Source organism: Manihot esculenta, chromosome 16 (assembly GCF_001659605.2).
Source record: "Manihot esculenta cultivar AM560-2 chromosome 16, M.esculenta_v8, whole genome shotgun sequence".
Lineage (NCBI taxonomy): Eukaryota > Viridiplantae > Streptophyta > Magnoliopsida > Malpighiales > Euphorbiaceae > Manihot > Manihot esculenta.
In genome coordinates, this window is record NC_035176.2 from 15,325,166 (window position 1) to 15,351,260 (window position 26,095).

Below are 26,095 nucleotides of genomic sequence, written 5' to 3' on the forward strand. Positions count from 1 at the left end.
CAGTTACTTGCTTTCAGTTGTGCTTTCAGTTGATTCTCTTGATCTTGTTGGAAAAAATAGATAAGTATTCAATTCTCTGTGGATTCGATCCTTTCACCACTATCTGCAGTTGTAAATTGTTGATAACCAGAAAGGTTATTTTTGACCGGCTTCGATAACCGCGAGTGATTTTTTCAGAGATACTGATCAGGTACAGATTGAGAGCCAGAAAGAGCCAAAACTCAAAGAAACAGTCTATAGCATCCAACAGATTGATGCTGCGCAGATTGAAGATTTTCGGCCACCGAATACAAACAACTTTCGGCCGCCGAATCTGACCGTCCTTCAGACACCGAATCCTGTTGCTCCACTTCAGAATGAACCTGCACAGACTGAAACTTTTCGGCCGCCAAACTCAGAAGCCCTTCGGCCGCCGAACCTTGTTCCACTGCCTCCAATGCAAGCAAGCTCTTCCAATCTGCCTTTGCAATCAAGTCAGAAAGTACCAGAATCAGATCTGAAGCCTCTCCCTGAACATCTGAAATACATGTACTTGGGAGCTGATAAGACACTACCAGTAATAGTGTCCAATGAATTGAGCCAACATGAAGAAGCAAGCCTCCTAAAAGTACTGCAAAAACACAAAGGAGCCATAGGGTGGACCATAGATGATATCAAAGGTATTTCTCCTTCCACATGCATGCATAGAATACACATGGAGGATGAATGCAAGCCAGTCAAAGATGCCCAGAGAAGATTGAATCCACCTATGATGGAAGTAGTAAAGAAAGAAATAGTGAAGCTCCTTGATGCAGGTATCATATACCCAATCTTTGATAGCAAATGGGTGAGTCCTGTGCATGTAGTCCCAAAGAAAACTGGGATTACCATTGTTCCAAATGCTGAAAGGGAACTTGTTCCCACTAGAATTCAGAATGGATGGAGAGTGTGCATGGACTATAGGAAGCTCAATGCTGCCACAAGGAAGGACCACTTCCTACTACCATTCATTGATCAGATGCTAGAAAGGCTTGCAGGTAAGTCTCATTACTGTTGTCTTGATGGTTATTCAGGTTTTTATCAGATTCTAGTTGCTCCAGAGGACCAAGAGAAGACCACCTTCACTTGTCCTTTTGGCACTTTTGCCTTTAGAAGAATGCCATTTGGACTATACAATGCACCTGCCACCTTTCAGCGATGTATGATGAGCATATTCTCTGATTATGTGGGTAAGACAATTGAAGTATTCATGGATGATTTCACAGTACATGGTAACTCTTTTGAAGAATGCCTTGCTAATTTGGAAAAAAATCCTACAGAGATGCCTTGAATATAATCTTGTACTTAATTATGAAAAATGTCATTTTATGGTTAATCAAGGTATGGTTCTAGGTCATGTTGTTTCAGCTAAAGGAATTGAAGTGGACAAAGCTAAGGTGGATACCATGAAAAATCTGCCTTACCCCACAAATGTTAGGGAAATTCGGTCATTCCTTGGCCATGCAGGGTTCTATAGAATATTCATCAAAGATTTCTCCAAAATTACATTGCCATTATGCAAATTGCTCCAATAGGATGTAACATTTGATTTTGATGCAGATTGCAAAAAGGCATTTGATTTGATTAAAGAGTTGCTAGTAACTGCCCCAATTATTCAGGCACCTGATTGGAACATGCCCTTCGAAATCATGTGTGATGCAAGCAACCATGTAGTAGGAGCAGTCTTAGGGCAACGTGTGGGGAACTCACCCCACGTCATTCATTATGCCTCTCGCACACTAGATGCCACACAAAGCAACTACACAACAACAGAAAAGGAGCTCTTAGCTGTTGTATTTGCTTTAGAAAAATTCAGACCATATCTCTTGGGAACCAAAATCATTGTTTATTTTGACCATGCAGCCTTGCGATATTTGATCAAGAAAAAGGAAGCAAAACCGAGACTCATTCGGTGGATCCTTTTATTACAAGAGTTTGATCTGGAGATAAGAGACAAGAAAGGGAAAGAAAATCTTATAGCTGACCACCTCAGCTGGCTTCCATCTAGCTCTACACCTTGTCCAATCAAAGAAGAGTTCCTAGACGAACATCTGTTCGTCACTCATTCAGCCTAAAGTGGATTGCAACATGCACCTTACACCCCAGGGCAGTATTCAGTTTCCTTTGTTCTTTTATGTTTCTTATACATTGAGGACAATGCATGATTTAAGTGTGGGGGTGCATATCTCTTCTCTCCTCCTCCTCTTCTTCTTCTCTTCTTCTTCCTTTCTTATTCTGCAATTTTACATAGCTTCAGTTCTGCGAAAATTTTTCTTTTCTTTCAGAATTTGCGATTTACTTGTTCTGAATAGCCACAGTTGAATTTTTTAAGTTATTGCTTTCAATAAAACACACACAACCACAACCTTCTTCTTCTTTTTGTTTTGCTCTACTCAAACTGATGAACTATGTTAGATGAGTTTTTCTTTCAATGATCCCATTGATGTGATGACTCTTTAAACTTATGTTGAATCAATTGCAGTGAGTTGTATTCATGTTTGAGAATTGCCTTTTGAATTGAATCTTTGAGTTTGCCATGGTGAAAAATATATTGATGACCCTCATTAGAGAGAATGAATTGAAAATTGTGTGAATGAACTTAACATGACTTGATTTAGCAATTGGTGTTGATTTGCCCAAATCATTGAGAGAAAGAAAATTCAGCAAAGGCAAAGACTTCAAAAGCACAAATCAAAAAACTGTTCCAATGGTCAAAAGACTAAGAACAGAGCTAGTAGCCACTTGAAAAGGTGACCAACTGAGTAATTGGGGGTAGATATCACAAATATGTACCTTCACGTCAAAAGGTTGGTGACTTTCTCAAGCAAAATCTAAGTGCAAAAGCCTGAATAAAGTACTTCAAGGTAAGGGCAAGTCACTCTGAAAGCTAGAAAAAAGTCTTATCTGAACAAACTAATGTGCATGTATGGTCTCTCTTGAGGAAAACAAATCCTAGCCATGGTAAGCAAAGGGAAACAAGGAAAGGAGGTAAGTAATCTTCATGCATATATTCTTCACTGCAATGATTCAAAATAGGGGTCTAGAGTAAGAGTTTAAGTGGAAATAAGGATCTAGATAAAAGAAAGCTTATTTGACTATGTTTATTTGCTTGAGGACAAGCAAAAGGCTAAGTGTGGGGGTATTTGATAGAGCATATTTTAGTCCATATTATCATAATCTTATTGATGTTTATTTACACATTTCCTACCTAATTTTGTGGTTTTAATCATGTTTTGAAGATATTAAGTGTAAAGAGGCAATCAAGAGAAAATGCTCTCAAAACTGCCAAAAAGTGCCAAATCTGGAAAGCCACATTCAGAAGCACCTTCGGCGGCCGAAAGGCTCGTCCAGAACCGAAACTCAACCACCTTCGGCGGCACCTTCGGCGGCCGAAAGTCTCGTCTAGAGCCGAAAGTCCAGCTTCCGAAAACAAGTTTAGGCAGCTGAAAGTCCTCCCTAATTGCCTCTTCCTTATTTAAGAAGCCAAATCTTGAAGATCACATGTTTCCCACTTCATGCCATGTACATTAAAAATTCAAAAGGAAGCTCCACCTTCCTCTTTAGTGCATGGGTGGCAAGAATAATGTGAAGGAAACTTCTTGGACACACTTGGGCAGCAACTAAAAGACCAAAAAGTCCTTGCAACTCCACACATGCACAAAGAAGGCATATATTGACCAAAGGCACTTTGGGCAACCTCTAAAAAGATGCATGGACACCCAAGAAACCCTAGGCAACCTCTCAAGACATATTTAAAGGCCTTATGAAGACAAGAGGAGGCAGATTTCAACAATTCAAGACCCCATCTCCTCCAAGGGTTCAGCCGCCGCTCCTCCTCCACCTTTGCCGCCGCCGCCGCTCCTCCTTCCTTCTTCTCTTCTTCTATTTTCTGTTTTGGTTCAGCCATGAGTGGCTGAAACCCCTAATTTTAGTTGAAGATTGGTTGAAACTAAGGTTGTTTTATGGATTGTGAGATCTGAACATAAAGTGTTTATCTTTGATTAGTTCAATATTCATGCAATTGTGTGCTTAATTCCAAGGTTGCTTTATTGTTTTGATCAAATTGGCCACTTGATTCTTGATTGCAAAGTTAATTGATTGTTAGTTGGGATATTTGTTAGTCCGTAATTGCTGGAAATATTCTAACCTAAGAACACTTGGTGTAAAAAATAAGGAATTGTATGATCTAGCATCATCTTCATGCGTTTGGAGTAGCTAGGATTGGATCTCTCTCTTTCTTCATGCAATTGACAATTGTTTTGATGTCTAAGGTCCAAGGACGTTCCTTGGCAATTTGTTAATTAGTAATTGATTAGAGGACGTTCCCTAATTGATTTAATCATAAGCAGAGACATGGTGGTGAGAAGCGTTTTCCATTCCCATAACCAATCTATTGAACCAATTAGGAGAACATAAGTTTCAATGATCAATCCAAACAACCAAGGTGGATCCATATCTTTAACTAGACCTTTCTTAAATTTATTTCCTCTTTTATTTTAATTACTTGGTGATTTAATTGCTTTCAATAGTTGTTAGTCAAATCAATCTCAAAACCCCCTTTTTTTTTACTTTATTGCACTTTACTTTTATTCTGCTTTCAGTTACTTGCTTTCAGTTGTGCTTTCAGTTGATTCTCTTGATCTTGTTGGGAAAAATAGATAAGTATTCAATTCTCTGTGGATTCGATCCTTTCACCAATATCTGCAGTTGTAAATTGTTGATAACCAGAAAGGTTATTTTTTACTGGCTTCGACAACCGCGAGTCATTGGGTCCCCAGCAGATTACGTTGGATTGGCAGCAGGGAGTGCTCGACTCTCGGAGGGTCACAATGTAGATAATGTAGATAATAGTGTAATTACTGAGGTTGAGCCTCTAAGTATTATCTTACCTCCTGTAATCTTAGATGAATAAATAAAAACAGTAATTTCCCTTCTTTGTATTTGTGTTACCTTTTTTGCTCTTTATTTCTCTGTCTTTTCACTTTGATGCTTGAGTGTATGACGATTTGGACGGGTGTGTCTTGGTGATGAATGAAATTTTACCTCGGCTTGTACTTCACTTATACTTAGATTATTTTTCATTCAAATTGCTTCACTGGCCTTGCCGATTTGCCTACATCTTTTTAAGGCTGGAATCCTTCTTTTCTATTGGACTTATGAAATCTTTCTCATTCAACATAATAATAAAGGCCTTTGACAGTGTGTATTCTTAACAATACTTCAACTCCTTTAACTTTGGATAATCAACAAACTAAACTGCTTCTTCTGTGACTTTGTCAATTGAACTGGCTTGAGTTGAGGCCTCAGCGTCAGGTTGGATTTTTCACCCGTGAGTTTTTCTTACTTTGGTTAGGGCAGTCCGTCTTTTGGCTTGCGGGGTCTCCTGTGTGATCAGCTCAGTCATATAATACTTAGAGAGATAATCTTGTTAGTATAAGTGTCATACCTTAAACAATTTTAACTTTTGTTCTCATTGCGAGCTTAAGGTGCCTTATCTCCTTCAGTGTATCCTTCTGATAGTCACCCTAGTCTGGGTTGTGTACCATGTTGTTGCCTTTCTTATTTTGTTTGAGTTTTTATTCACTATGGGATAGTCTGAGCTAGCAAATAAGTCCGTCTACTTAGTCGAACTCGCGAGTAGTTTTTGTTTTTGAGGTACCTTGTCCTTCAAGGTCGGATTGGCCCTCTTAGTTTCGTGTTGAGGCAAGTTTGGCCTGCAGGTTAGCTCAATTGTTCATGTTTTTGTTTTGCTTCAGTCCTTTTTAGTGAAGGGATGGCTGCCTCCATTGTTTTTATTAGTTGACCTTTGCTTTTCTTTTAGCTCGGTCCTCTCTGGATTTGATTCTCTTTCTAGCTCGGTCTCTCGTAACCCAGCTCGGTATTCAGCCTCTTTAAGCCTGATTATCATTTTTGGGCTTTTTGGCCTTGCGCGGGATTCAAGCTCAATGGCCTTATTATCGCTTCTAGGCTCTTTAGCCTTACCTGTTGTTCAGGTTCAGTGGCCTTATTGTCGCTTCGTGTTCTTAGCTCGGGTTTTTGGTGCTGGGGGTCAATTTTCGATACCAGTCACCCACCTCACTGAGGGCTTCCCTTAGGATTCAGGCTCTTTGGCCTTACTGTCACTTCATCCTCTCAGCTCGATTTTTTGTTGTTGGGGGTCAATTTCCGATGCCAGTCACTCACCTCACTGAGGGCTTCTATTAGGATTCAGGCTTTTTGGCTTTACTGTCGCTTCGTCCTCTCAGCTCGGTTTTTTAGTACTGGGGGTCAGTTTCTGATGCCAGTCACCCACCTCATTAAGGGCGTCTCTTAAGATTCAGACTTTTTGGCCTTACTGTCGCTTCATCCTCTCAGCTCAGTTTTTTGGTGTTAGGGGTCAATTTCTGATGCCAGTCACCCACCTCACTGAGGACTTCTCTTAGGATTCAGGATTTTTGGCCTTACTATTGCTTCATCCTCTCAGCTCGATTTTTTGGTGCTGGGGGTCAATTTTCGATGCCAGTCACCTTCCTCACTAAGGGCTTCTCTTAGGATTCAGGCTCTTTGGCCTTACTATCACTTCATCCTCTCAGGTCGATTTTTTGGTGCTGGAGGTCAATTTCCGATGTCAGTCACCCACCTCACTAAGGGCTTCTCTTAGGATTCAGGCTCTTTGGCCTTACTGTAGCTTCATCCTCTCAGCTAGATTTTTTGATGTTGGGGGTCAATTTTCGATGCCAGTCACCCACCTCACTGAGGGCTTCTCTTAGGATTCAGACTCTTTGGCCTTACTGTCGCTTCATCCTCTCAGCTCAGTTTTTTGGTGCTGGGAGTCAATTTCCAATGCCAGTCACCCACCTCACTAAGGGCTTCTCTTAGAATTTAGACTCTTTGGCCTTCCTGTCGCTTCATCCTCTCAGCTCAGTTTTTTGGTGCTGGGGATCAATTTTTGATGCCAGTCACCCACCTCACTGAGGGCTTGTATCCCTCTCAGCTCAGTTTTTTGGTGCTGGCGGTCAATTTCTGAGGCCAATCACCTACCTCACTGAGGGCTTCTAGTGCCTGTTCTCCCTTTTTAAAGAAAATTGAGACACAGAATGATAAAAATAACATCGTTTGATTTGAATAGCAGCGTTTATTTCATTTACATCTTTTAGAGTACACTTGTTCATATTACATTGTATGTATTTCAAGGAAAATACCTCTTCAGATGCTGGATGTTTTAGGCATGGGGTTCTGGATTTCCCTGCAGGTCTTCAATCCGGTATACATTAGGCTTGACAACCTTGGTTACTCTGAAGGGGCCCTCCCAGGTTGGCGCTAACTTTCCCACTGCTGCTCTTTTTCCCGTGGCTTCTAATTTTCTCAATGCTAAATCTCTCACCTTCAGGTTTCTTTCCCTGACCCTCTGATTATAGTAGCGGGCCGCTTTTTATTGATAAGTTGCTGTACGGATTTGGGCTTCTTCTCTGATCTCCTCTAGAGCATCCAAATTACTCCTTAATTTTTCACCGTCAGTGTCTTCGTTATTGAACTGGACACAGTGAGTTGGGATTTGCAGCTCGATGAGGACCACGACCTCGATGCCAAATGCTAGTGCAAATCACGTTTCCTTCGTTGGCGTCCGAAGGGTGGTCCTGAATGCCCATAAGATGCTATTGAGCTCGGTCGCCCAATTTTTTTTTGCTCCATCTAGCCGTTTTTTCAACCACTGAAAGATAGCTCTGTTTGTGACCTCCGTCTGGCCATTGGTTTGAGGATGGGCCACCGAGGAGAATTTGTGCCAGATGCCCATGTTTCTTGTGAAGTTTTTAAAGGTCTTGCAGTCGAACTGCTTACCATTATCTGATATAAGCACCCTTGGTATCCCAAACCTACAGATGATGTTGCCCCAGACGAAATCTATCATTTTTCGTGCTGTGATGGTGGGGACAGCCTCGGCTTCTGGCCACTTCGAGAAGTATTCTACAGCCACTATTACGAACTTTTTCTGTCCTGCGGTCTTAGGAAAAGGGCCCAAGATGTCTATTCCCCATTATGAGAATGGCCACGGGCTAGATATGCTGGACTGTGGAGTGGCTGGAGTGTTGATCGCGTTGGCAAACCTTTGGCATACATCATATCTCCTGACAAATTCATTTGCCTCTTTCTTAACTGTGGGCCAGCAGTACCTTTGCCTGAAAATTTTGTTTGCCAGCACCCTTGCCCCTTCGTGTGCTCCACAGATTCCCTGGTGAATCTCCTCCGTAACCCTGGTTGCCTTTTTTGGGCTTACACATCGGAGCCACAGACTGGACTTCCCTCTTCGATATAGGGTCCCCCTTACTGCTTGATAATTGGCAGCTCGGGCTGCAATTTTCTTTGCTTCAGCTTTGTCTTTAGGGAGCTTCCCTTTCTCCAGATGTAACGACCCCAAAATGGACCGTCACCGGCGCTAGGATTCAGGTCGGCTTAAGGCCGCCAGAACCCGTAGCAAGCCTGTTATACTCTCTGTGTACCTGTAAATCTCATACATGATCATACATTTTCTGTGAAAATAAAAACTCTTTTCTAAACCAAGGCTTAACCTGTGCATGCACTATCTCTGTACTCTGTACTCTGTACTCTGTACTCTGTACTCTGTACCCCTGGCTAGAGCTTGCTCTAGATGGGTTAACTCATACCTATTAAGCCTGGTTTTTCACATACTCTGTAAAACATTTACATATACAGATCATGTACATAACAACAGATTTACATCACAAACTACTAAGTCAAGCACATCTGTAACTGAAAACATAACTATTACATCTCTTTAACATTACATGTCCACTCTACACTATTTCATTTCTCTTTACTCTTTCTATGTTCTGCTGACTTGCCCTGTACACTGTATACTGAACCTGCAAAACTGGGGTTAAGGGAGTGGGATGAGCTCTATAGCCCAGTGAGTAGAACAGTAAAACAAGTCATACAAATATGATCTCATGGAATGCGTCATAACACAGTCAAACCATATCAAGAGTAAACCTGTCACCACATAGTCCCAGTAACTCTGTGCCAGGGCGTAGAATCGAGCACCTGGTCTTCCTGTCATATATGTATATGTGTATATAACACCTCTGTACTTACCATTGCCAGGGCGTAGTCAAAGGCTCCTGGTCTTTACTATACCTGCCAGGGCGTAGTCAGAGGCTCCTGGACTTCCTGTCTAAGACTATTGGATCATTCAGCATTTACCCACATCAACAACTAATTATGCAATGCAACATATTCGTGGATACTAATGCAATCAACCTATGGCATAATCATGATGCATGAGATATGCTAAAACATTCCATTGTGCAAGTTCAATAAAAGACTTAAGTTTAGTTCCACTCACTTCTGGCTATCTGGACTGACTGATTCTGCAGGCTCTGTAAACTCTGGAGCAGTACTCACTGCTGCTCTCTCTGGTTCCTCTGGTCTGTCCCTATACAGATGGACTCAAATGAGGGACCAAACTAGCTTATGAATAACTCTATTAACCTCCCCAAGAATCCCCTTAAACTCACTCAACTAGCCATGCAAAGCATGCAAGAGAAGGCTGGACAGAACACTTTCGGCGGCAGGTTCGGCGGCCGAAAGTCCTCTCCAGAGACGAAACTCAAGCACCTTCGGCGGCCGAACTTCCACTTTCGGCTGCCGAACCCTTTCGGGGGCAAGTTTCGGAGGCCAAAAGGCACTACAGAGACGAAAGTCTCTAACCTTCGGCAGCACCTTCGGCGGCCGAGCTTCCATCCAGAGCCGAAAGTCCAAAAGCTCAGGGGCAAGCTTGGGCAGCCGAAGCCACCTCCTCACATGTCTTCAGGGGTTCGGCGGCCGAATGTACCTTCGGCGGCCGAACCTGAGTTCATCAGCAGGGCAGAAACTTGCCCTGCCTCTTCGCCAAATGCACAAAACCCTCTCCAACTCAAACACCTCACTTCCTCCACTTGCATACACTCATGTATATGCTCAAAGGGGTCAAAAACTACCTAAAAACCCCAAACACACAACACAAACAACACAGAAACAAAATCATCAAAACCTCTCTTTTTAACCTATTCATGCAACTCTCTCCATAAACCCCCTAAAACCTTCAGAAAACATAAAAACAAGCTCAGGATCTTCACTTACCACTTGAAATCAAGAAGATGAACGATCCTAACGTGGAGTTTTGGAGCAACTTGCCTTCAAACTCTCCAAACTTCAAAACTTTGAGTGTTTAGCTTAAAACCTTCAAATAATCATGAAAACTAATCAAATCTTTGCATGATTTAATGAAAACATGAAGAAAGACTCACCAAGGGCAGGATCTCACCTCAGAAGACAAAAGAAACGGTGTTCTCACCGCTTCAACCGACTGAGGGCAATTTATAGGTGGCTGGCCAGACAACCTTCGGCGGCGACACGTGAAACCGAATGCCATGCATGTTCGGCGGCCGAACCTCAACTTCGGCGGCCGAACCTGGCTTTTTTGCCTTGGTTCATTTCACTCAAAAACTCATTTCCTTATGCATAAACCTTGATGAACATATCAAAACATTTCAGAAAAACATAATTCTAATCCTTCTAGAGACGTCCGACATCCCGGACTCCACCGGAAAGTAGAATTCCGATGCCAGACTCTAACAGGGTATTACATTCTCCCCCCCCTTAAGACCATTCGTCCTCGAATGTTCCTAAAACAAATAAACAAGTAACACATAAAAAAGGAGGAAACGAACCTCAAAACAAATATGGATACTGCTGAAGCATCGACTCTCGCGTCTCCTAGGTGCATTCTTCGAGATTATGGTGGTTCCACAGAACTTTCACCATCGGAATTTCCTTGTTCCTTAGCTGTCTGATCTGCGTGTCCAGAACCCGCACTGGCTGCTCTATATAGGTGAGATCTGTATGAATCTCTACCTCAGGCTCACTCAGAACCTGATTCGGATCTGACACAAACTGCCGTAGCATAGAAACATGAAATACCGGGTGAATTCTCTCCATAGAAGCAGGTAAAGCCAGCTTATACGACACATTCCCGATCCTCTACAAGATCTCAAAGGGTCCAATGTACCGTGGAGCTAACTTACCCTTCTTTCCAAACCGAACCACTCCTTTCATTGGAGACACTTTCAGCAATACCATATTACCCTCCTGAAACTCTAACCGTTTTCTGCGAACGTCTGCATAACTTTTCTGTCTGCTCTGCGCTGTTCTGATTCTCTCTCTGATCATGGGCACCACTCTACTGGTAATCTCTACTAACTCTGGCCCTGCAAGAGCCTTCTCTCCTATCTCTTCCCAGCAAACAGGGGATCTCACTTCCTCCCGTACAAAGCTTCATAAGGAGCCATCCCGATGCTAGCATGATGGCTGTTATTGTAGGCAAACTCCACCAAAGGTAGATGCTGCCTCCAAGAACCGCCAAAGTCTAACACACACAGTCGAAGCATATCCTCGATGGTCTGGATGGTCCTCTCTGACTGTCCATCAGTCTGTGGGTGGAAAGCAGTGCTAAACTCTAATCTTGTGCCCATCGCACTCTACAGACTTCGCCAAAATCTGGAGGTAAACTGAGGTCCTCTATCTGAGACTATAGACACTGGAACGCCATGTAATCTCACTATCTCATCCAGATAGACCTGTGCCAACTTATCCACAGAATAGGTACTCCGAACTGGAAGAAAATGAGCAGATTTTGTGAGTCTGTCCACAATCACCCAAATAGAGTCTATCCTGTTGGACGTAGCTGGTAAACCCACTACAAAATCCATGGCTATGTTCTCCCATTTCCACTCTGGAATCGGTAATGGGTTAAGCATTCCGGCTGGTTTCTGATGCTCTAGTTTCACCCTTTGGCAAATTTCACAAGCTGTCACAAACTGCGCCACTTCTTTCTTCATGGCTGGCCACCAATAGACCCTTTTCAGATCCTGATACATCTTGGTGGCTCCTGGGTGAACACTATACCGCGCATTATGAGCTTCCCTCATAATGTCTTCCTTCACACTGCCCCTATCTGGCACACAAAGTCGACTCCCATAGCGAAGGATCCCTTTGCTGTCAAAACGGAACTCTGCACTGTTGCCTGACTGAACAGTCCTGGCAATTTTCATCAACTCAGGGTCCTCATGCTGTCTCTGAGCTATCTGCTCCAGAAACACATGTGTCACTCTCATCTGTGCTATCAATGCACCTGTACCAGACAACTCTAACTGTAACCCTTCTTCTAAGAGCTTGTAAAGCTCCATCACAACTGATCTCCGCTCTGCTGCTATATGGGATAAACTGCCTAGTGACTTCCGGCTTAGGGCGTCTGCCACAACATTCGCCTTACCCGGATGGTACTGGATCTTACAATCATAATCACTGAGCAATTCTACCCATCTTCTCTGCCTCAAATTCAGCTCTCTCTGACTCAGGATGTACTGTAAACTCTTGTGATCAGTGAAGATCTCGCATTTAACCCCGTAGAGGTAATGCCGCCACATCTTAAGTGCAAAGATAACTGCTGCCATCTCTAGGTCATGGGTGGGGTAATTCAACTCGTGCTTCTTCAACTGTCTAGAAGCATAAGCTATCACCCTATCACTCTGCATCAAAACACAACCCAATCCCACTCGAGATGCATCACAGAACACTGTGAAATCCTCATTACTGACAGGCAGAGCTAACACTGGTGCTGTTGTCAATCTTCTCTTGAGCTCATCAAAGCTCGCTTCACACTGGTCTGACCAGATAAACTTCTGGTTCTTCTGAGTCAGTTTGGTCATAGGAGCTGCGATCTTGGAGAAGTTCTGAACGAACCTCCTGTAGTAACCTGCCAGTCCCAGAAAGCTTTTAATCTCCGTCACTGTCGTGGGTCTGGGCCAGTTAGCTACAGCCTCTATCTTCTTGGGGTCTACCTCAATACCCTCTGCTGATACCACATGTCCCAAGAAGGAAATGCTCCTCAACCAAAACTCACACTTCGAGAACTTGGCATACAAACCATGCTCTCTTAGTGTCTGCAGAACTATCCTCAGATGCTGGGCATGCTCCTCTGCATCTCTGGAATACACTAAAATATCATCGATGAAAACAATGACAAAGTGATCCAGAAACTCACTGAAAACTCTGTTCATGAGATCCATGAATGCGGCAGGGGCGTTAGTCAACCCGAACGGCATCACTAAGAACTCATAATGCCCATATCTGGTCCTGAAAGCTGTCTTAGGCACATCTGCCTCTCTGACTCTCAACTGATGATACCCGGATCTCAGATCTATTTTCGAGAAACAACCTGCTCCAGCTAGCTGGTCAAATAGATCATCAATCCTAGGTAGAGGATACCTATTCTTGGTAGTGACCTTGTTCAACTGTCTGTAGTCAATACAAAGTCTGAGGGATCCATCCTTCTTTCTGACAAAAAGCACTGGCGCACCCCAAGGTGAGGTACTGGGGCGGATGAAACCCTTATCTACCAAGTCCTGTAACTGTTCTTTCAACTCTTTTAACTCTGCTGGTGCCATCCTGTAGGGAGGAATAGAGATAGGTCTGGTACCTGGCAGCAATTCAATTTCAAACCCTATCTCCCTATCAGGTGGGAGTCCTGGTAAATCGTCTGGGAACACATCGAGAAATTCTCGGACTACTGGTACTGCGGCTGGTTCCCTCACCTGACTGTCTAGCTCTCTCACATGAGCTAGAAACCCCTGACAACCCCTCCGAAGCAAACGACGAGCCTGAAGGGCTGAAATCATACCTCTGGGTGTACCTCTCCTGTCTCCTCTGAAGACACACTCTGACCCATCCTGGTCTCTGAGACTCACTAGCTTCTCTCTACAGTCCAAAGTAGCACTATATGCAGATAGCCAATCCATCCCTAGAATGACATCAAAATCTGTCAAGTCTAGAACCACAAGGTCAGCTGGAAGGCATCTACCCTCTATGAACACTGGACTGAAACGACAGACTGACACTGCCACTGATGGGTCACATTTAGGTCCATTGACCCAGAGAGGATACTCTAACTCAGAACTGATCAAACCCAATCTCTCTATGGCTCTCGAAGCAATAAAGGAATGAGAAGCACCGGGGTCCATCAAAGCATACACATCTGAACACCCAATGATGAGATTACCTGACACCACTGTGTTCGACATGTTAGCCTCCTCCTGTGTCACTGTGAAAATCCGTGCTGGGGCTACCGGATTTCCACCTCGGGAACCTGCTGCTGAAGTAGAGGCTGCCCCTCTCCCTCTACCTCTGCCACTACTCTGAGGCATGACTGGAGCTGCTGGCTGAACAACTGGCTGTACCACACTGCCTGAACTCATCTGCTGGGATGGTGCAAAAGTCACCTGAGGACAATCCCGAGCAATATGCCCTTCCTGTCCACATCTAAAACAAGCTATAGATCCCAACCGACAAACTCCGCCATGTGGTTTTCCGCATCTTCTGCATACTGGAGCTGTGCCAGAGCTTGAGCCACTACCTATTCCCAGACCTGACTTGACTTTACTCCAGAACTTACTCTTTGTTCCTTTTGCTCTATCCCATCTCTTGCTGCCTGAAGTGCCTGCACTGGGGGCCTTAGAACTCGAAGCCTGTGCCTTTGACTGTTTCTGAATATTGGCACTAGCTTCCATTTTCCTGGCTGCGTCCACTATCGTGTGGAAACTCTCCTTTTCTGCGGGAAGAATCAAGGAAGAATACCTGGGATGCAATCTCATAGTATATCTCCTTGCCTTCTTCTGATCAGTATCATAGGCTTGACCCACATACTGAAGCAAATCCAGGAACTTATCTGTGAATTCATCAACACTCATCTCATCTGTCTGTCGCAACTGTTCGAACTCTATTACTTTCATCTCCCTGGAACTGTCAGGAAAAGCCCACCCTGCAAACTCATTGGCGAACTCTCCCCATGACATGCTGTCCATTCTGGGTTCCACATAATTCTTGAACCATTCTCTGGCTTTCTTGCATTTCAATGTGAAACCTGCCATCTCAATGGCTCTACTATCATCAGCGCCCAACTCACTAGTTATCATCCTAACTGATCTGAGGTATTCAAATGGATCATCTCCCGTGTTGTATTTAGGAGCATCCAATTTCAAGTACTCCGTCATTTGCACTTTACCTCCAGATGAGCTAGGTTGATGTCTGTCAACAACAGGGGCTACTGGTTCTGGTGGTGATACTGGGTCATTTGGCTCTGGGTGTGCTGCACTTGGATGAGTAGGGGAAGATGGATACATAGGATATGGTGGGTAATAAGGATAAGGCATATATGGCATGTACGGAGGATATGGGACAAAACTAGAGTACTCCGACATACCTCCCATCGGATACTCTGGATAGCCAAAACCTGAGGCCTAAACACCTCCCTGCGACTCTCCCATACCTTCCTCAAATCTGCCTATACCCATGCTGTCACCTCTAGACTGATCAATCTCCATAGCTTCCCTCCTTTCCTCTGATCTTTCTCCCCTAGCTGTACCTCTTCTGCTCTCGTCTACAGACCTTCTAGGGTCTATTGACGTACCTTCCCTGCTAGATCTCTGAGACCTTGCCCTCGGCAATGCAGGAGGACGAGCAGCTGGTCTCTCACTCTCTGGTGGGACTCCAGTCAATCGAGCTGATCGACGAGTTCCTCGCATCTTTACTCTCTGGAAAACAACACATCACATAACACTTTAGCACATAAACAGCACAGAGCAATAAGGCACATGCATAACTCATGGCATTAAACAGATAGGACTCAACACCCTATCCTAGTGGACATGATTTCCTATTGTGCTTAACCACTTCTAACTTCTATGAGCCCGACACTATCTCTATAGGTCCGATCATATGAACCTAGGGCTCTGATACCAATCTGTAACGACCCCAAAATGGACCGTCATCGGCGCTAGGATTCAGGTCGGCTTAAGGCCGCCAGAACCCGTAGCAAGCCTGTTATACTCTCTGTGTACCTGTAAATCTCATACATGATCATACATTTTCTGTGAAAATAAAAACTCTTTTCTGAACCAAGGCTTAACATGTGCATGCACTATCTCTGTACTCTGTACTCTGTACTCTGTACTCTGTACTCTGTACTCTGTACTCTGTACTCTGTACTTTGTACTCTGTACCCCGGCTAGAGCTTGCTCTAGATGGGTTAACTCATACCTGTTAAGCCTGGTTTTTCACATACTCTGTAAAACATATACATATACAGATCATGTACATAACAACAGATTTACATCACAAACTACTAAGTCAAGCACATCTGTAACTGAAAACATAACTATTACATCTCTTTAACATTACATGTCCACTCTACACTATTACATTTCTCTTTACTCTTTTTATGTTCTGCTGACTTGCCCTGTACACTGTATACTGAACCTGCAAAACTGGGGTTAAGGGAGTGGGATGAGCTCTATAGCCCAGTGAGTAGAACAGTAAAACAAGTCATACAAATATGATCTCATGGAATGCGTCATAACACAGTCAAACCACATCAAGAGTAAACCTGTCACCACATAGTCCCAGTAACTCTGTGCCAGGGCGTAGAATCGAGCACCTGGTCTTCCTGTCATATATGTATATGTGTATATAACACCTCTGTACTTACCATTGCCAGGGCGTAGTCAAAGGCTCCTGGTCTTTACTATAACTGCCAGGGCGTAGTCAAAGGCTCCTGGTCTTTACTATACCTGCCAGGGCGTAGTTAGAGGCTCCTGGACTTCCTGTCTAAGACTATTGGATCATTCAGCATTTACCCACATCAACAACTAATTATGCAATGCAACATATTCGTGGATACTAATGCAATCAACCTATGGCATAATCATGATGCATGAGATATGCTAAAACATTCCATTGTGCAAGTTCAATAAAAGACTTAAGTTTAGTTCCACTCACTTCTGGCTATCTGGACTGACTGATTCTGCAGGCTCTGTAAACTCTGGAGCAGTACTCACTGCTGCTCTCTCTGGTTCCTCTGGTCTGTCCCTATACAGATGGACTCAAATGAGGGACCAAACTAGCTTATGAATAACTCTATTAACCTCCCCAAGAATCCCCTTAAACTCACTCAACTAGCCATGCAAAGCATGCAAGAGAAGGCTGGACAGAACACTTTCGGCGGCAGGTTCGGCGGCCGAAAGTCCTCTCCAGAGACGAAACTCAAGCACCTTCGGCGGCCGAACTTCCACTTTCGGCTGCCGAACCCTTTCGAGGGCAAGTTTCGGAGGCCAAAAGGCACTCCAGAGATGAAAGTCTCTAACCTTCGGCAGCACCTTCGGCGGCCGAACTTCCCTCCAGAGCCGAAAGTCCAAAAGCTCGGGGGTAAGCTTGGGCAGCCGAAGCCACCTCTTCACACGTCTTCAGGGGTTCGGCGGCCGAATGTACCTTCGGCGGCCGAACCTGAGTTCATCAGCAGGGCAGAAACTTGCCCTGCCTCTTCGCCAAATGCACAAAACCCTCTCCAACTCAAACACCTCACTTCCTCCACTTGCATACACTCATGTATATGCTCAAAGGGGTCAAAAACTACCTAAAAACCCCAAACACACAACACAAACAACACAGAAATAAAATCATCAAAACCTCTCTTTTTAACCTATTCATGCAACTCTCTCCATAAACCCCCTAAAACCTTCAGAAAACATAAAAACAAGCTCAGGATCTTCACTTACCACTTGAAATCAAGAAGATGAACGATCCTAACGTGGAGTTTTGGAGCAACTTGCCTTCAAACTCTCCAAACTTCAAAACTTTGAGTGTTTAGCTTAAAACCTTCAAATAATCATGAAAACTAATCAAATCTTTGCATGATTTAATGAAAACATGAAGAAAGACTCACCAAGGGCAGGATCTCACCTCAGAAGACAAAAGAAACGGTGTTCTCACCGCTTCAACCGACTGAGGGCCATTTATAGGTGGCTGGCCAGACCACCTTCGGCGTCCACACGTGAAACCAAAAGCCATGCATGTTCGGCGGCCGAACCTCAACTTCGGCGGCCGAACTTGGCTTTTCTGCCTTGGTTCATTTCACTCAAAAACTCATTTCCTTATGCATAAACCTTGATGAACATATCAAAACATTTAAGAAAAACATAATTCTAATCCGTCTAGAGGCATCCGACATCCCGGACTGCACCGGAAAGTAGAATTCCGATGCCGGACTCTAACAGGGTATTACACCAGATACTCTAGGTATGAGGTCATCCAGCTTTGCCCTTCTCCAATCTCCATTATTGCGATCGGCTTCTCAAAAGCGGGGATGCTGATGTAGTGTATGTACACTTCATCTGGGAGTTGCTCTAACTCCTCATTAGATAAATGGCTGAGCAGGTCTGCCTCCTCATTCTCTTCTCTGGGTATTCTTTGATAATGCACGGTGATTCCCTGCTCGCCGAGCTCAGCCTCTACAGCTTTCACCTTTGCTAGGTACTTCTGAATAGTGGGGTCCCTTGCTTGGTATGCCCCCAAAATACTCCCACCCCTGCCTTTGTTGGGGATTTCATGGTTAGGTATCTAATGCTGGTTACTACCTCGAAGTCATACAGCACAGGTTTCCCAGTATCACATTGTAGCTTAACGAGAGCTTCACTACTCTCCTAGGGTCAAGGCCACCTTCACCTTCCACTCCACGGCCACTGGGGTTCCTTCGATCCCCTTCACCGGGGCTTGATCCCGCACCAGCTGCTCCTCAGGTATCCCTATCTGCTGGAAGACCCTGTATGGCAGTAAGTTCACTTTGCTTTCATCATCAACCAGGATCTTCCGGACTCGGTAGTTGTGGATGACGGCTTCAATGACAAGGGCATCATCGTGGGGCATCTGAATGCCATGGGCATCCTTAGGAAAGAAAGAGATGGCCACCGAGGAGTGTTTTACCACTTGCAAGACTTCGTTGTTGCTCCCTTCCCCATCCCGGCTTCTTTTCCTTCCCCTCCTGCTCATCCGACCTCTAGTCCTTCAGAAAATCATGTTGATAGTCCCTCTGGAGCCGTCATTCACTGGACCTGCCCCCGGTCTACAAGGCCTTTTTGTGGTGGGGTTCTGCTGGGGTCTTTCTCCCTCAAGTTTCTTCACGAAGTTCTAAAGGTGTCCCCTCTTTATCAACCTTTTGATCTCACTGATCAGCTGGTAGCAGTTATTAGTGTCATAGCCGTGGGTGTGGTGATACTGGCAGTACTTATCAGGGTCCCTCCAACTTGCATCTGGTTTCATGGGCTTGGGCCACTGGAGGAACTCCTTGTCTTGAATCACCATGAGCACTTCGGCTCTGGAGGCATTGAGGGGTGTTATTGCTTCAAGGACCCAAGGTGGAAACGGTCTCTGCTCCCTTCTATCCTAGGGCTGCCTGTATGCCTCGGGTCCTTTGTTTTGCCTTCTCTCGGGTCTCTCCGACCTCTTCTCTTCTGGGGCTTGACCTCTATCTGCAGCCTCCCTAGCAAACCTGCTGGTTGTCAAGGCATCGTCTTACCTTATATACTTCTCCGCTCTCTTCATTAGTTCTGCCAGGGAGGTGGGTGGCTTCCTGCATAATGAGCCAAAGAACTCAGGGGAGGTGGTCCCCTTCTGCATGGCTTTCACAGCTCGACTTTCATCCAGCTTCGGGATCTGCAGGGCTTCCGTGTTAAAATGGGCCATATATTCCCTCAGGGACTCATTCTTCCTCTGCTTGACTGTTTCCAGATAACTGGTTTTCCTTTCAGCTGGGACCCTTGCTATGAACTGGCTGATGAAGATGTGGGCGAGGTCACCAAAGCTTCTGATGCTTCCAGCCTCCAAACTATTAAACCAGGCCCTTGCTAGTTCTGTGAGCATTGTAGGGAATACCTTACACATCAAGGCATCCGACAGGGTTTGTAGCTCCATGAAAGTTTTATAGTTGAGGATATGCTCCCTCAGGTTCCCCGCTCCATCGTACGTCACCATAGGAGGAATCATGAACTTTTTAGGGATGATATCTTATTGGATCCACCCCAAAAAAGGCAAGGATGTGGGCAAAAGGGTTTGGCTATGGTCCTTTGCCCCCAGCTCGGCCAGGAACTGCTCCTTCATCTTCTGCAGTTTTTGGTCTACATCTTCCTCCTCTTGTCTAGGCCTCTTCTCCAGGTGATACCCCTCCTTCCACTCTTCACTTTCTGTCCTCCTGGCCATTCTTGCCGAATAGCTTTTTGCCTCATCATTCTCAAAGAGTTCTCTCACTCTTCTCCCACGAGCCTTGGCTGCTAGCTCCTCCTCCATATCAACTCCTCTACTCCCTTCCCCGGTTCTGTGGCTGCTTTGCTGAGGGATTGGGTGGTTAAAGGTGAGTTGAGGTTCTGTGGTAGGAGCCCCTTCGGCTACAGGGAACACGTTCAATGGAGTATTGAGACCCCTTTGCTGCATTATTTGCCTCAGCCAGTGGGCGGTGTTTTGCAGTTGAAAGACTATGGTTTGGAGTTCTTGATTGGAAATGGAGGTTCTGAGTGTGTTCCCTGCCGAGCTTGGCGAGGGCTTAAGCAGTATCGGTGGTTGGCTGGTAGGGGTTGTAGGGCTAGAGAAAGAGAACTGCTGCCCTTTTTAAGCAGAGCTCAAGTCATTTGGAATGTTAATGGTGTGGTTTTCATTGTGGTTTACCATTGTGGATCTTAATGGGTTTTGCAAGAAAGGAACTCCGGTGATGAGAAGATCTCCTTCGGTTTTCACAGACGGCGCCACTTGATGTTCTGAGATCCAGAGAATGAGTTTTACAGTGGTTGTGCAAACTTAGATGGAGAGGAAGGTGTTCCTCCCCTTTTATTCCTTTCCTTTTGTCTACTAGTGACGTCTAACGGCCTCTCTACTACAGTGCCACCTATTTCTGTCACGCAGGTCCGTACGTACGGAAGCGTCAGACCCCTCTCGACGCCAGACGGCCATTTAATTCCCCTGGTGCGCATGTAGACAGGGCTGAGAAGTGACTGAACCTGCTATCCTTCATCACGTCACATCAACCGGCTGGATTTCTCCCTATTGGACCCGGGCTCACAGGTGACTCGACCTGCCCCGCGTGTCTAGATCAGGGCTTGAAAAGCTGAGCAGGTTAGCCTAAGAGGCTTCGCGGGTTCTGGACTGACTCTATTTTTTTGAGTCTGATCTGCCCCAGGGTGGATAAGGTTCAACGCTCATTAAAGACAAATTATTATTATAAAATTATTGATAAAAATTTAAAAAATTAAATAATAATATAAATAGTAATTTTAAAATATATTTAATAGTGAAAAAATAATTTAATAATTTAATAAAATTTTAATTATATAAATAATAGTACGTACATTTAACTAAATGTTAAAAAATAAAATTTGATTGATAAAAAATAAAAAAATAAAATAAAATTATAATAAAAATAAAATATATTATTTTTTTATTAATTTTAAATTTTATTAATGTGATGTAATGATATAGTTTTGATGTGGTGAACAATATAATAATTTTATTAATTTAATATAAATAATAATAAAATATAATTAAAACAACTTAAAAAAATAAATTTTAATTAAAAAAATATAAAAATATAATTTCAATAAAATCAAAATCACATGTTTTTTATTCTGTCACTAACCCCATAATATATCTAATTAAAAAAAAGGCTTAGCATTGCTACAAGGGCATACATTTAGGGATTCCCACACAAATATTCATTTCTCGAGCGAATATCGTTGCGAATCTCCCTCTTTGGCGACGGTATTGTCATTGTAATTTACCCGTGTAATTAAACTTAAAAGCCATTGGAGTTCTATTTTTCCTCCGCCCTCCCTCTCCTTTGGCAAACCCGAAGCTGAGTAGCAGATAACATGGCGTTCGAGAAGATTAAGGTCTCCAATCCCATCGTTGAGATGGATGGTCTGTCCCGTTCCAACCTTCAATTCTTCTGTAATTTTATCTTTCTTTTGATCTTTCATATTTGGGTATGATCCCTCATAGATATTCTTTAATCAAGTCCTTGATCACTTTGTGATTGTGATTCTATGTATATTTTCAGATATCAATAAGAGCTCATGATGCTGAACTGGGCATGTAGCTTATTTTTTTTTGAAGCTTTGCTTTTGAATTGTAGTAATTAATTTTCTTCATCATTATTTGTGATGCAGGAGATGAAATGACAAGAATTATTTGGAAATCCATTAAAGATAAGGTATTTTTATCATCATCATCTTCTTGTTTGAAGTTTGAAAATCTTCTATGATATGATATGCTGTAATTTGTTCTTACGGTTTTGGCAATCACAGCTTATTTTCCCATTTTTGGATTTGGATATCAAGTATTTTGACCTTGGACTTCCCAATCGTGATGCCACTAATGATAAAGTCACCATAGAAAGTGCTGAAGCCACTCTTAAGTACTGTGCTATTGCCCCAGTTTCTATGTTTTTATGACTTAGAATTGCTTATGTTCCTCATCAATATTATAGCATGATTTTCCCCTTTATTTTTTCCCTGCCATTTTAGATATAATGTGGCAATTAAGTGTGCAACTATCACTCCAGGTATAAAATTTCCATTATAGAATTATTCCTATGTTCTTCCTTGTGTTTATTGTTATTGAATGTTCTTAAATTTATGTAAGCTTGGTTTGCTCTCTGACAGATGAAGATCGGGTCAAAGAGTTTCACTTGAAAAGAATGTGGAAGAGTCCAAATGGGACTATTCGTAACATTTTAAATGGTGAATATACTTGTTTTATTCCTTTATCATCTCCATCTTTTCTTTTATCTGCAATTCCCCTTATCAGTTTGTTTATTTTTCCTCTAAAAAAACTTTTGGTTATTCTATCAGGTACCGTTTTTCGAGAACCAATTATCTGCAAAAACATTCCACGTCTTGTCTCAGGTTTAGATTGATTTTTTGATGCTCTGTTTGATTATCTATTATTGGAAAGATATAGCAACTAGAACTTTTTTTGTTTTCTTTTTAAGGTTGGACAAAGCCGATCTGCATTGGAAGGCATGCATTTGGTGACCAATACCGAGCAACTGATACAACTATACAAGGACCAGGAAAACTTAAGCTGGTATTTGGTAAATATCCCATTTCAACAGTGGCCTTCTGAAGTCACATATCAGTTTCACCTTGCCAAAGAGCTTCCAAACATCAAATTTTGTTCTTTCACCCTCTTCCTCTGTCTTTACAATGTTTTCTTATCTCATCATCTGAAGGAACTAAAAACTTCTGCAGTACCAGATGGATGTGGTGAGAAGACAGAATTTGAGGTTTTCAATTTCACTGGGGCTGGAGGTGTAGCATTGTCTATGTATAACACTGATGAGGTTCATATTCCCCCCTTCTTTTTCCCTCCACTTTCCTTGCTTTTGTTGTTTAAGAAAAACAAATTGACAAATTTCTAAAAATTAATAATACCTGTTAGTTTTTTATTTGATTGGAAAACAGTCCATTCGTGCATTTGCTGAGGCTTCAATGAATACTGCTTACCAAAAGAAGTGGCCACTTTATCTTAGCACAAAAAATACTATTCTCAAAAAATATGATGGAAGGTATTTTCTTACCATGCATGTCTTTCTTCTCTCATTATCACATTTCCCTTTTTCCTTATTTGGACTTGCTTATCTAATTAAAGAATTAAAATTAAATTTTTGTGTCATCATGTGAGAGATGCTAGCTAGGAATGTGTCAATATGAAGAGATAGAGTTTTTTTTTTTTTATGAAACTATTTTTTTTCTTCATCTCTATGGAAATTACATAAGTGTTACTCAAATCCCCGAACCTTGGTGCCTGCCTCCTTTTGACTGTCCTGAAGATTCAAGGACATCTTTCAGGAAGTTTATGAAAGTCAATGGAAATCCAAGTTTGAGGCTGCAGGGATATGGTGAGTAATTTTACTTAGCATGGTGGTTGTTTGGCCAGTTTCAGCAATTTTTCATCATCTTACATTGCTGAATTTCTAGGTATGAACATCGTCTAATAGATGATATGGTTGCCTATGCCCTCAAAAGTGAAGGAGGTTATGTATGGGCATGCAAAAATTATGATGGGGATGTTCAGAGTGATTTCTTAGCCCAAGGTTTGTTTCATTCTCAATACTGAGTAATGCCATAAACCTCAAATTTTGTGCATTTTTCCTTTCTTATGGTTGTTTTTCTGGAAGTTAATGGAAAAAGGTGTTTGTTTGTAGGATTAGTGTCTGAAATTCAATATCTTTGCTTATTTTTCTTTAACATAGATTTTGATTGGCTCAGGATTTGGGTCTCTTGGGTTGATGACTTCTGTACTGGTATATATGCTTCATACATTTTTATCTTCTCATTCTATTCTTCCTTGTTTTCATTCACTGTCTAATTTTTTTCATTTCTTATATGGGAATGTGGATACGCATTTTAGGTGTGTCCTGATGGAAGAACTATTGAAGCAGAAGCTGCCCATGGCACAGTTACTCGTCATTATAGGGTTCATCAGAAAGGAGGTGAAACCAGCACGAACAGCATCGCATCAATTTTTGCTTGGTCACGAGGTCTTGCACACAGGTATGAGATTAATGTTGCATTTACTAAACAACTGTAAGTTTATGCTGTTTATATTAAGTACTTGAATCTTTTAAGGATGCAATTTTTTATTTTGAATCGTCAAATGAGATGGAGCATATTTGTCAGGGCAAAGTTGGATAGAAATGCCAGACTTTTGGACTTTACTGACAAACTGGAAAAAGCCTGTGTTGGAGCTGTTGAATCAGGGAAGATGACCAAGGATCTTGCACTACTTATCCATGGGCCTAAGTACGGAATGACAAGCATTGATTCCTTTATAAGCTTTGGGCTGTTGCTCCTGAGTTTGTTTAGAACTAAAAAATTTTTGGGTTTGACGTTTGTGTAGGGTCACGAGGGATCAATATCTGAATACGGAGGAGTTCATTGATGCTGTGGCTGAGGAACTGATAGCAAGATTATCTGCCAAAGCAAAGTTGTAATTTTAGGTCTCTAACCTGGCCAGATGCTTTCTGATAATGTCTGATGCATTTGTTTCACTTCATATATGGTATAACTTCTATAATTTTCAGTTTTCAGCCATCTTTGTCTACTCTTCAATGGTATGGTTAGGGGGAAACAAAATTGGTTGTTATATATTCTTTGCATATATGGTTTCTGGGAATAACATCCGCTAATTTAGTCATAATCCCGAACTAGTTGGGGTTGTCTATGTAGATCATTTTTTTTGCCATTTACCTCTGTTCGAGACCTGCTTTGCATCCATATTTTTTTCAAAAAAAGGGTAGATCTTTTGATACTAATTCTTTCCATGTCAAACTAGTTGACTTTTGATATCAAACAGGCACAATACTTGTTTGAACTGGGTCTCCACGGATCTAAGGCGTCATTTTTACATGGACTCCACTATAATGCTAAGCTTTGGATTCATTCATGTAGACTCTGGTCTAGATTAATATAGTGCCTTTCTAGATTAGGTTGATGCATCAAATTTATTTGGCAGGTAGAATTTTCCCTTGCTCGATGCAAATGATTGGTTATAATGTTTAATGAAAATACTCTACTGGTGTAAAGTTTGCATTTCTATAAATCCAGGGTTAACCTAGTTGGCAATTGGGTTGTTGAATAGAGTCCTATTACTGGGGCAAAAACTTTACTTTTTTTTTTTAAAAAAAAGTCCATAGGAATAGATTATTACATGATGGGTAGAGCTGCAAGCTGTCCTCAATAAAAAAAAAAAATAAATAATAAATAAAAAGAAAAATTCAATGTGTGAAAAATCTCATATTTGTGCGGTTTTTAAGAGATTTTATTTATGCCGTTTAACTTTTATTTTTATTAAATATAGACCTTTTAGTTAATTCACGGTTGTATTTTAAATTTTAATTTTAAATTTTAATTTTAAATAATTAAATTAAAATTTTAAAATTTATTACAATTTTATCCATAAGTTAACTTGTTATCTCATTTGATTTTTTTTTATTTTTTAATTAGTTATATTTTCAGTCTATTGAATAAAATAATTCAAAATTTTTAATAATTTTATATTTATATTTCAATTTTTTTATTTTTTAGATAAAATAATTTAAATATTTTTATAAATTCACACATTTATATTCTAATATTTAAATTTTAAAGTGTGAAAATATAATTATTAA

General features: G+C 42.2%; 1 protein-coding gene across 2 annotated transcripts; it reads left to right on the forward strand.

Annotated features, from left to right (window-relative positions):
- Window positions 1-21,612: 21,612 nt before the first annotated feature.
- Window positions 21,613-25,015, forward strand: LOC110602849 (isocitrate dehydrogenase [NADP]). Of its 2 annotated transcripts, none has more exons than XM_043951590.1 (15): window positions 21,613-21,873; window positions 22,092-22,135; window positions 22,230-22,339; window positions 22,449-22,486; window positions 22,587-22,664; window positions 22,776-22,829; window positions 22,916-23,017; window positions 23,175-23,266; window positions 23,388-23,491; window positions 23,756-23,824; window positions 23,904-24,019; window positions 24,195-24,229; window positions 24,337-24,479; window positions 24,606-24,728; window positions 24,826-25,015. In XM_043951590.1, exons 2-15 carry the CDS (start codon window positions 22,100-22,102, stop codon window positions 24,917-24,919), a joined length of 1,194 nt encoding a protein of 397 aa, XP_043807525.1. In that variant the 5' UTR covers window positions 21,613-21,873; window positions 22,092-22,099; the 3' UTR covers window positions 24,920-25,015. The 2 variants fall into 2 exon arrangements, with proteins under 2 accessions (XP_043807525.1, XP_021596123.1); XM_021740431.2 differs by having other exon boundaries at window positions 21,613-21,843.
- The last annotated feature ends 1,080 nt before the right edge of the window (window positions 25,016-26,095 follow it).